The sequence below is a fragment of the Aedes albopictus genome, chromosome 1 (genome assembly GCF_035046485.1).
Source record: "Aedes albopictus strain Foshan chromosome 1, AalbF5, whole genome shotgun sequence".
Lineage (NCBI taxonomy): Eukaryota > Metazoa > Arthropoda > Insecta > Diptera > Culicidae > Aedes > Aedes albopictus.
The window spans coordinates 184,735,192-184,747,750 of record NC_085136.1 but is presented as its reverse complement, the minus strand read 5'-3'; the positions used below and the strand labels follow the sequence as shown (position 1 = coordinate 184,747,750).

General features: G+C 36.9%; 2 protein-coding genes across 3 annotated transcripts in view; one reads left to right on the top strand and one right to left on the bottom strand.

Moving 5' to 3' along the window:
* Nucleotides 1–12,559, top strand: part of LOC134285363 (uncharacterized) — a 224,659-nt gene that overhangs the window by 176,967 nt on the left and 35,133 nt on the right. The window lies entirely within an intron of this gene.
* Nucleotides 1–12,559, bottom strand: part of LOC109405489 (E3 ubiquitin-protein ligase UBR1) — a 123,728-nt gene that overhangs the window by 81,772 nt on the left and 29,397 nt on the right. For both annotated transcript variants that reach the window (XM_029856448.2, XM_019678577.3), the window contains exons 3-7: nucleotides 10,907–11,086; nucleotides 10,633–10,787; nucleotides 10,352–10,555; nucleotides 4,078–4,328; nucleotides 2,337–4,016 (exon numbers count right to left, since the gene is read on the bottom strand). In XM_029856448.2, coding sequence (XP_029712308.1) covers nucleotides 2,337–4,016; nucleotides 4,078–4,328; nucleotides 10,352–10,555; nucleotides 10,633–10,787; nucleotides 10,907–11,086 — 2,470 coding nt within the window. The remainder of the gene's footprint in view (nucleotides 1–2,336; nucleotides 4,017–4,077; nucleotides 4,329–10,351; nucleotides 10,556–10,632; nucleotides 10,788–10,906; nucleotides 11,087–12,559) is intronic.

Below are 12,559 nucleotides of genomic sequence, written 5' to 3'. Positions count from 1 at the left end.
ATTCACAGGTCCGGGTGAACGTATATGTTTGCCTGTATTTTTCGATAAAAATATGTAAACAAACCGATCAGCTGATCGCGACGTCACGTTCGCAAGAAAATTTGTTCGCAGCTTCTGGAACGTGACGTCACCTTCGGCAACTTCGTGCGATTTCGGCTTGCCGAAGTTGACATGACACGACTACTACTTCAAAATTATCATATCACAAACACCACTTTGCCCGATGGGCCTAACCTGGTGAAATTTAGAACATTGGCCGTCACCGTCCGCATACACGATCTTCTTCGATCGATGAGTCATTCTACCGTCAGCAATCACATGCTGACAGCAATACGGTGAGGTGATCACAATTCGGAACGAAACGAGGAAGCATTACTTCTCTGGAATCCCGAATGGAGTGCAAGTACTGAGGATGAGATTATTTCGCGATATCCCATCGTTCATCACCATTGACAATGAGAGAACAATGGTCTCTTATTTTAATCAGCCAAAAGACAATCAGGCGGCCCATCAAATCAACAAAGTTTGGATTCCAGCACCTCGGTCATCGATAGCTTCACGGAGCAACCATCCCATCCCAAGCAGTACCCGACGGGCTGTTCAATTCGACTGACTTCCCTCAAATTGGCTTCTTTAGCGGTGTTGAGATTATTTCATTTTCTGAATCTGCATGTCAAACTGAGCCGAAATCCAAATTTTCATGACTTTTGGTGCCCGGGAACCTATTTTAAAATCAGTTTGATGTTTGTATGGGAGCGTTTTCTCGAATCGTTGCATTTTGTACTGGGCGGAGCTGTCAAACAGTCGCCCAGCTGTCAAAAGGTGATTTAAAAAAATCTCTTTGAAATTGATTTTAGGTACTAAAATAAAGTTCTAAAAATCTGAAAAAAAATCATAGTGGCTCAAAAAAGGTGCTCTTTCGTATAAAATCAAAATATCAATACATTTTTCAGAATTTAAAAACCCAATTAACAACGATGAACCACAACCTATGCGAACCTACAGCTGAAGATCGAAAACAACAGAGTAATGACGACTGAAAGACAATGCATCGAGCACATCATCCGACTTTAACGTGGTCACATACAAACGACGGCGATCAACGTAACAAAAGGAGAACACGACCAAAAAAGTTTGTCCGAACCAGGGGTGTTCCACGATGTTGCAGGAGTCGACACACAGTCGATAAATATGAATGTTATACCGAAAAATAAAAATAAAAAAGGAGTTAGATATAGTGGCAAGTGCCCAAAATAGGTACACCTGCCCAAATTGTACAATACCCTACCTTTAATATTTATAATTCAAAATAAATATAACCGGCGAGTGAGCCATAAAATAAATTATATGAAAAAAATCAGAACTTGGAACGTGTAAACTGGTCATCTCTCACAACTATCATGCTGCACTCATAGAATTAAAGTAAAGCTTTAAACCACGTGCTCAAATCCCTACTATAATCCACACCCTTAAACGAAAGTACACAGCGAATGAGTAACTTGCGAAAAGACAAAGGATTTTTCACTCATATTTGCGTACGACTGGATATGCACAAAAAATGTGCTGATCCGGTGTTACACAAATTTGCGTAAAATTTCACACAAGTTTGCATGAAATCTTTTGTCTTTTCGATCGCTGCGTGAAAGTTACTCCTTGCTCTGTGTACATCGATCTTTCCGTGCAATGTTACTCGATACAGTACATGCTCCCCCTTTCATCCTTCTCTTTCTCGTGTTTGTTTAGGAGCGTGAATAAGCAAAAAAAAAATCTCTGCGCCAATGGGTATTTATTGATCGCTGATGACCCATCGACCCTTAGATTAAAAAAAAACGCGTTAGATGGAACTACACCTGATTCTTTTTTCTATGCTGGTAGTTTTTTTTTTGCTATAACTCGGTCAATGTTAAAACAATTGACTTGATTTTCTGCATACAAATAGTACCATTATACGTGTATCTCTGTGGGAAAATTTGCATGCGAATTGGTTAACTCACCTAAGATGTTAGGTTTCTTGCACCACGATGGCGTAGTCATATTGACTAGAACATCCTACTAGGGTTAAAGTTAAAGCAAAAAGCGACCCGTGTGAATGTAGAATCGTATACTTTATTAGGAATAATAATTTGGAATAACGATACGTGATGTCGTGATGTAGCTTTTACTATTTTCATAAATACATTTTCTCATCACTTTGCAAAAGTGCAACGAATATCATAAAACATCAGAAGATTCTTTAATAAATAATAATAATAATAATAATAATCAGAAGATTCACCACCCTAACAACATTAATTCTTGAACTTTTTCGACGTGAGAAATGAGTCATATTGTCTTACCTGAACGACTGAGTCAGCTGCGGCAACTCGGGTGGTGGACAACAAACCAGTTCATTTTTTTCCTTACGTCGTCTTCTTTGAGCTTCCTCTGACTTGGACTTGTCTTCCTTACTATAGTGGTAGAAATACATATTGTACCAGCTAAAGTACTCCGGCTTCAATTTGTAAACACCTTTCTTGTCAGATTTGGTCGGCTTCTCGAATGTAGCTATCTCTTCGATTACGCTCTCCATGCCGGTTTCGCTGCTGTTATCTTCGTTCAGTGCACGATTCAGCTCGGAATGGGAATACGGCTTGATGCAGAGCTGCTGAACAATTTCCTTCTTAATTCGATCATCCTCGGAGATCATTCCGATTCCTGGAACGTAGCGTTCACCGACCACTATGATAAGCAGCTCGAGAAGCTCATCAACCATGTTGATAACCTGTCTGACACAATCCTCCTCTGGATTTGCAGCATTCGAGGGTTCGTAGTCATCGTTAGTCCACTCGATTAGATTAAATTTGCTCAATACATGGATTAAATATTCATTACTTTCTATCAATGAAGCACCGATTTGAAGAATAACAATATCACGATCTAGCATCTCGTAGCGGCACTTGACGTTACGATAGAAGTACAGCTGATTGAGCAAAGAATATCCATTGCGGCGCCACATTCCGGCGTACACTTGGGAGATCATAGTTCTGGTGCTCAGAACTGGCTCTATAATCTGCTCCGGAGTTGGTTTATCCGTAGACGAGGAAGCCACCGTATCGAAAGTCAAGTCAAACTTTTCAAAATGCACATACAGACCAGCTAAGAAGCGTGTCAAAGGCAAGTGAATGGACACTGGTTTCGAAGATACGTCATACATTAAACAGGAAGCACTGTGATCGGCGAGCTCTCGTACCTCTACCTTTGCTTCAGATACGATAAATTTGATCTCAGTCAATGCGGCCAATAGCATACGGTATACTTTAACCAGAACCACTTTATCAGTACTGCACCATTCCAATACCAAGGTGATCAAGTGCGACAGCTTCAGATGCAGAGTGAACGCTGTTTCCCATTCCGGCTCGTACTCCATGTGCTGACCGACTTGTCTTGTGACGGCGTCCATTCCTTGCATGCACTTTAAAAGACGAATCAGAATCTGGACGCCATGCAAAAATCCGGTGCGCAATTCTTGAGTCCACACGTCCGGTTTGAAGCTCAGCAAATATTTCAAATCGATTAAAATATAGGATGCTCTTTTAAACACATTCATCGTGGATGTGTTCTTGGCAAACTGTAGATGTTTGTTCTTAACATACTTTTCAATCGATTCGGAATAGAAGGTGTGCATCAATTTGAAGAACGCCAGCTCGTGGGCGATGAGATGATGCGCAATCGTTGGCACAGTGAACAATTGAACGCTCAATGATACAATTGAGAACGAATGGTAATGGTCATCTCGGATGAACTCTTGCATCAAAGTGGAATACAGTTTGGTAAACATCACAGCCAGCGACTTTTTGTTTTCATATTCCATTAGCATACCGGAGATCAACAGTCGATGCCAGCAGGTGCGAACCGACTTCCACAGCTTATGATCGTTACTTAAAATTTGCTTCAAATTGTAGGGTATGTTGGCTTCAGCAACTATGTTGCAAAAAATCAATCTGAACGTTGAGTGTCTTGAAAGAAATTCTTGGAACCTAAAAAAACATTCTATATAAAATGCGGGAAAGAGTGATTTGAAAATATGACAAACAGTACCATCCAAGTATTTGCATAGCAAGATGTTGACACGCCACCTCATTCTTGTGTGAGACAGTTACTTTCAATGGAGCAGCTTTGGCTGTCATCGTGGTTCGTATAACCTTGTTTTCGACGTCCTCTTTCAGTTTTTTGCACGTTTCGAAAGAAGCACACTTAACAACAGCCCTTCCCTCACGGTCGATGCTGGTAACGTACTCAATCGCCTCCTTGTGTGAGCACTTCACGATCGAGGATAGAATTTGGATTACCTAGAATGAGACACATCAAATATCAATGAAATAATCCCGCCATAACACGGAGAAAAATCAGCCTAGCTTGAAACAACAAAAAAATTGGTTGATATCCAAGCTATAAAATTTGTTGTTCCAAAGCCAAATTTTGTTGCTATGAATATGAACATTTGTTTGATTACAACGAATAAGTTTGGTTATTCCAACTCAAAAACACGACATTAATTGAAGGTTGGTCATGGTTGTTTCAAACTAGTTTTTTAGATCCTTACAACCAAAGCATGGTTCTTTTTTGCCATAAATTAGGTTGTGTGGTGATCTCGTGAGCAGCCAAAATTAAACTACATTATTAGGTTGATATGGGAAATAACATACTTTGAATCCAACCAATATTTTGTTTGGCGAAATAACAACCTAAACTTTAGGTTGAAACGAATCAAAGGTCTAGCTTATTGAATTTCCTGTCATCCCGCTCGCTGACGGGGTGTGTTTCTCAGACGCCATTGCTGAAGGTGTTCGCCGAGCATTAAAAATTGCGATTGATTTATCCAGCCAATTCATGGTAAGGAAATATATTTAAAAAAGTGAAAAGCCCTCTAAATTTATGCTCACATTTCAGCCGTCGGAATCTGTCGGAACTAGTAATGGAAGGATGGAAGGATCAAAATGAAAGGTAGGAACAATGGTTAATCTTGTTCGAAAGCGGCAAACACTCATCGTCTTTTTTCACAGAATCAGTCTCCCAGGAAACAAAAATATGGTTCTATGGACGATATCGGTATCCTCGGGGAGAATTCTTCAATACAGTGTGGACTACAAAGGAGCTCAATCATATAATTGATTTATGGCAGCACAATATCATGAATTCATTTAAGAAACGTAACAAAACATGTACTATTAGAATTTATTTTACTAATAATATGCATATATCATATAAGTAAACAAAAAATGCCGGTTTTCTGATGGGAAATACAAGAAACCAAAGGAGAGGGAAAGGGGGGGGGGAGGGGGCGGTAAGGGAGCCGAGGTAGAACAAAAAACGGTGTTCTTTGATTCAAACTAAAGCTTGGTAAATGCAAACTAACAATTCTGGCCTAAAACAACCAAGTTATTTGGTTGATTCAACAGACGCTAAATGAAGCAACCAATATTTTGGTAGTTTCAAAAAAACATTTGTTGTATGTAAGTGTAACTACGTCAAAAAATTTACTTAACATTTTAGGTTGTTTTAAGCAACGCATACCATCAAAGTGAAGTCGAAATTTGTTTGTGCAAAATTCAATATGTACTTTTGGTTGAATCGAACCAAAATTTGGTTCTATTCACCAAAGTTTTTTCTCCGTGAACTTCTTACTCACAGCCTGCAGCCTTGACAACATTTTCAAACATAATTCTTTTGTCAATCACGTAGGTTTGTTTGCTTGTTAATGTATTTACGACACTTTACACCAGAAGGGTACATTCGTGTCCAAGTGGCACGTAGGGTTAATCGGGGTAATTTGGCCACCCTAAGCAAAAGTCGATTGAATATTCAGAAAACAACGTTCAATGTCTGGCACATCGAATGACCATAATGATTCTGATAATACTATACTAGATGCATGAAAATCCCTAATAAACTAACACAATACACACACCATAATGTAGACGGTTCAACAATACCGCATACTGTTCGAACTGTATCCCGAATGGGCAGGTTAAGTAAATCTTATGGTTATCGTTTATGGCAAACTGTAGATGTTTATTCTTAACATACTTTTCAAGCACCTAGAAAGCTTAGCATCACACTAAAACAGTGTTTCTCAAACTATGGATCGCGACCCACTGGTGGGAACGGGACAATCTGCTGCTACCAAGATGGTAATCTCAGATTCTACTTCATATTTTGGAACGAAAACTTGTGTATGCTCACTTGCAGTGCATATGCTGTTTGTTTTTCACAATATTCAATTTTCTTATTCAATATCTATTCAAATGGTATTGCTAGCCATTTTTTAATTTACAATATACGCTCTTGGAAAAATGGCAGAGTTATTGCCCATTGCGGAGATTTATAGATTCCTGCGCAAAAAAATATATCAGGCTTATTTTCAGCGTAGGTGCATTATAAATATTTGTTTACAATGCAAAACTAACGCGAAAGGTGTACTCAACAACACAATGTGAAATATTCGCGGTACGCGGTCTGTTTTTACATCTGTGGGACTACGCAAGAAAAATCCACGCAACTAATTCTCGCGCAGGGGTCTAAACGGGTAGAATCTCTTCGCAATAATTCTTAGTTAATTAGATTTCTCCTTAAGGGCGAGCGGGACGATCGTGCAAATATCTGCCATTGCTCTGTTGCTACTAAGATGGACTTCATAGTATGAAACAAAAACTTATTATTGTGTAATGCTCACTTATGTCGAATTCGTTCATTCCCGATGGTGCACTGCACCGGTGTAGCAATTGACACCGAAAAAATGAACGGTTTCGGTGCAATTTGTTGACAGCTTATGATGGTATTAGTAAGAGCGCGTGAGAGCGTCAATGAAAACAATAAAGGGTATCAAAAATAAACATAATTAATGTTTTCATAATTTCCGTGATGAACAAAATTATTTTTATTTAGGTACAGTCGGAACCCGCTCGTTGAGCCACAACCTACACCCAACCAACGAATTCGATTCGCTAGTTGGGTGAAGTGACAACAGCACAAGGGGCGTGCGCATTGTTTTTTTTTAAATCATGTTTGAGTTGGAAGCAAAAAGGAAACATTTTCAATTTGTTTTACATTTAGAGCAAAACTGATACGTTTTGCAAGATACATATATGGCCAATGCGAGAAATAATTATTTTCACCCATTTTCAGTCGGTAAAGTGAAAATATAGATGTTTATGAAACCACCCGGACCAAAAGCAAGCACAAAACACTTTCAATGATCGACAAAATAAAGATTGCCTATGTTTTGCATTTGTTTCGAAGTAATTGTACATATTCTTTTTTTTTTAAGAAATATGAAATAGATTTTTTTTCTCGATTATCAGTAAAGTTTAAGCAACCAAAAACTCATTAGCTCGCCCCTCGGAATTACAGATTGGTTGTCATTTTCAGTTTGACATTGAATTATGACATCCAGGTACTTTTTAGTTGGCTGACAGCTCAACTAACGGGGCCCCAACTAAAAAGCCACCCAACTATTAAGCCCCCAACCAGCGAGTCATGACTGTATTTTGATATTTAACTTTCTATATACAATTTAACAATTTTAAATGTTTTCAGTAATCCACTTGTACATGATAAACTTGTAAATATAAATGTTACTTGAAAATTGTTATCCAATGTTTATATCTTCTTCAAATTCTTGTAATATCATAATTTTTCAATTGAAACAACTTTTTAGAATTTAACAATTTCCGTTGCCCAATAAAAAAAGATGCTAACATACAATTGTAAACGATCTACGTGCACAAATCTAACACAAAAATTGTTAAAGGCAGTTCAATAGAAAACGTTTAGCTACAACGTAAAAAGGAAAATAAATAAATGCTTTTTAAAACATTACGTTATTGAAACGCAACTCATATTAAAAACGCTTTAATCATCCTTTAGCGACATTTGTTTGACTTTCAATGTAATTCAAAAATTCAATATTTGTTGTAAGAAATAAAATAGAATTTACGGTTTTTTAAACTGTTTGTACCTACAAAATGTTACTTCAGTAATATTTCAGTCCAATTTGAATTAATAGATTTTTATTCTATTCTGGGCTTATCAAAACTTTATTACGTCAATTTTTTTTCATATATCATAGATCACCATGCGACAGAAAATTCTAATGATTAAAATCATTAAAAGTAATCCACATATTTGCGATAATCAAAAAAAAAAAATAATGGGATAAATATACGTTGAATCAACTCTTTGAAATTTCATGTTATCGATCAATTTTAAAGATTCCTCAGAAGTTGAAAGACGTGATAATCATCCATCAAGTTTAAATAATTTTTAAACGCACAGATTTGCTGTTTGGAAATTAAAACATCTCAAAATAAACGAATATCCAAAAAAAAACTGTTTAGGGTAGGGCGGGGCAAGATGAGCACCCTAAGGATCACGTTGAGTTTATTGGAAGTGATCACAATTTTTCAAAGTACCTCTCAGTAGTTCTTTTCTATATTATGTTTTCTACCACCCATAAACATGGCAAGGTTCAAAATGCACGACAAGGATTATTTTTCTGACTAAACAAAAAAGATGTTTTATGGTCAGTCCGAACATGCTGCGGGGCAAGACGAGCACCCCTACGGGGCAAGAAGAGCACTTCATTAAAATCTTAATATTTTAACAATAAATTGGCCACACAGTGATTGATATAGTAAATCTTGTTTATAGCTATGGTATCACGTTCTAAAATGATCAGTTTCTTTTTCGAATATTGAAAAAAATGTAGTTATAATACTTTATACAAAATGACCCGAAAAACAATAAACGATTATTAAGTGGCTTATTTTTTTTTAATTAACGCAACCAAATAGTTGTAGAGGATACGGAAACTTGTGTTGGGCACAGTTCGGCACTATTGACTGGATTACAATAATTTCAAAATATTTTCTATATTCCCATCAGGGGTGCTCAACTTGCCCCACTATAGGGTAATAATTTAAATTGAATAAATTTTAATGTTTGTTTTTAGAAAATATTTTTTAATGTAAGTTAAAATGCTTTGCAGTAAGCTAGTAATGTTGGCTGATAACCAGAATTACGGTAAAAAATATATTGTGACATAAAAACCTTATTTCATTCTGATGATTTCTTATAAGAAAATGCTCAAAATCCATGCTATTGACTAATTTGACGATATTTTTCAATTAGTTCGTTATGAAGTACCTTATATCAGGTTTACAAGCAGGATGAACTTTATTCTAATGGATTATGAAGTTGTTTGGACAAAAATCACCATAAAAGTAGTAAAACAGAGGGGTGCTCATCTTGCCCCGGGTGGCCATCTTGCCCCGTCCTACCCTATCTAATGCCGAAGAGAAAATCATCATTCCTACCAAAACAAAACCACGATACAAGTTCAGCGATATGCATGTATTGGTAAACCTAGGTTTGTACCTGCTACACCGCGCTCAAACTGGGTGTAGCATTTTCTTGCACCGGTGCCAATCGGGTGTCAAAACAGAACAGTACCTGCGAATAAACGAACGGTTTCGGTGCAAGTTTGCTACACCCGGTGGCAAAGCGGTGCAGGCGGTGCAAATAAACGAATTCGACATTAGTGCATGCTGATTGTTTTTCACAATAAATCGATAAAAAAGAAAATATCATCTTCAAAATCGCGAGGCAAATTGTTAGACAAAAAGGGAAGATAGGAAAAATAACACGACGTCCAGTATCACCTATTCAATTTTATTCAAACATTTGTATTCCAGGTTTTAGTTGACGAAAGTTTATGATTCTGCTAAAATTTTAGATTTTCCTTGTGCTTTAGGAAAAATGAGTTCAAGTTGTTGCTAGCAGTTTGCATTTTCAGTTAGATTTACACGCCAAGTTCAGCAATTAGAATTTCAAAAAAGAAAACATAAAAGAGCATCAAATCAAGTTCATTAATAGGATCCAGAATAAAACTTAGAAGAACTATACGTAGTTGCGTCAGTGGCGCATACGTCACTTCGTTTTCTTCATTCCATCAGGTAATTTCAAGTTCTTTTTCAACAACTTTGAAGTGATGAGAAAGTGTTTTTGCCAGTATTAACAACCGATTAAAACCAAATTCAAAATTTTGGCGCTAACGTTCATAAATTACGAGCCATGCAAAAACATCAGAGCACTCATACAAGTGTGACATAGGTGAAGAGGACTGGTGTAATTTATAGACAATCCCATATAAATGATTTACGTTTTCATAGATTCTAGCAAAAAGTCAAGCAAAATGATTGAAATAATCATTAGAGAAATTACGGTTCAAAATAAACGTGTGCGCCGCAATGGATTTGTTTTCAAAATTACCTTCTCATCTAACCTTCTATGAAGAATCAATGTTTCATATTACCTGTTCAAAAGTGTGAGTTTCATCATTGTATAAAATGGTACAATATATGTCTTCATCGTCAACGTCGTATTCGGCCAAGCTGCTTGCTGACTGGATCTGTAGAGTTTTCATGCAATATTGCAAGATTCCTTTGAAAACAATTTCACTGCACGTCTTAATTTTTTCAGTGATTATGGAGTGATCCGGAGTTTCAGTGGTGGTTACCTATGACACATGAGTACAAGCGAAATGCATTAATGTAGTTACAAGTTCTATGTTTCTTTCGACTGCTAAATACTTACAGCGTGCTCCTCACAGGAAGGATCCCGTTTCCAAGCTTCGTGATCTCCACAATCACAACAACCTCCACCACCGGAAGTTGACATTTTGTATTTGTGATGCCTATGACTCGATTTTTTGAAGCATGACGAGCAGAGCACACATGTCGGATCCATACCTTAAATGTAACGAAATCTTAATTATTTGCAACGACGAACAATTTACCTATCCATAGCTATTAGAAAAAAAAAATGCTCCAAGATGTAAATGAGAACCAAATTTTCTCGGATTACTTACTGCATTCTCGACAACTGTATGTGGGTTCGCCGAACTTGAACACTCGTCCGCAAACCGACGCCACAGTGTCCTCCAACTTCAGCCGTTCCAAAAATGATTGTGAATTGTCACCACAAATGAATTTTTCGATCACATCAATTACTGCATGCTTGGCATTTTGTTCGTCGAAATTGTAGCTTCCTGCGGTAATATATAATATGGAATGATATTAATTTTCACGGGTTAGGACGCTACCTTCTGTCAAAATTTCATTCATAAAATTGGTTTGTAAAATGGACTATGAACCTCTGTACGAATTTGCCCTGTCCTGCTCACTCCCACAGAGAATTTGAAAACAGCGCGCACAGTAAAATTCACATTTGACTTTTACTGTGCGAACTGTTTTCAAATTTTCTGTGAGAGTGAGCAGTACGCCAGCCCTAATAGAAAAATATGATACAACGTGCTTAACAACCCTTTCGGGCTATCATTTTGATCATACATGGAATGATACAATCATTCGCCAAATCGTCAGTGTATAACACATTTGTGTTAGGGAGATTCGTGCAGAGGCTCATAGCACTGAACGAAAACCCCCGCCGCACAAAGAATGATTCTTCATTCAATGAGGTGCAAATCTTCAGAATCCGAATTTTGAATGAGTTCAGAATGATTTTTCTCCCTCCTACAGGATGAAAATCATCCTGTTACCATATTAGAATTGACACAGATAATGAACGATTTATTGCTTGGGGTTTGTTGTGACTGATTATCACCACAAAAACATCTGAAAGCCTTTCTCTCTATGTTCCATACCGAAAATCATTCAATTCTAGATCAACATGTCATTCTTCAAAACCAGTATGGCAAATTTTGATAGTTTGTTTAAAAAATATTTCGCTTGTTTTTTGGTTCCGGACTAACCCGCAGGAGGAGGGAATATACAAATGTTGTGATTAAAACATCACGCAAGGTAAGAATGAACCATTTTAGGATTATTATACATAGTTATTTATGTGACGAGTTGCAAAAAGTTGTTTTTTTCAGCACGAGTCGTACATTTATCCAACGAGGCTTGCCGAGTTGGATAAATACGAAGAGTGCTGAAAAAATCGAGTTTTGCAACGAGTTCCATACAAAATTTTATGCAATGATTTTTTCATAATGCAACTCATTTGAGTTGCATAATGTTCATAATGCAACTCAAATGAGTTGCATTATGAACATTATTTAACCTTTTTCCATTATGCAACTCATTTCAGTTGCATTATGAACCAGTACGGAAAAGTTGGCCATTATGATACCAAAATGAGTTATATAAAATAGAAATTATGATACTGAATTGCATAAAAGAATTTTATAAACATTATTGATCGAAAAATTGGTATTTTTCTACAGGAAATATGCGTCCAAAATCACATCCTGAAATATGGCCGGATCCAATGGGCCTAGGGTTCGAAGTACATATTTTGTAAAAAGTTTAATAAACTAGGTAATACAGTGATAAAATCTGTTCGAAAATGGTGTTTTAATTATATATTTTAATTTATAAAATTTGTACTGCATGAAAACACCCCACACCAAATTCACTCAGAAAAAAATGATAATCATTCTTATTCTTTTATCCGCTTCCTAAGAAGTAATGACAATCATCTTTTTTTCGAGGGGGTAAAC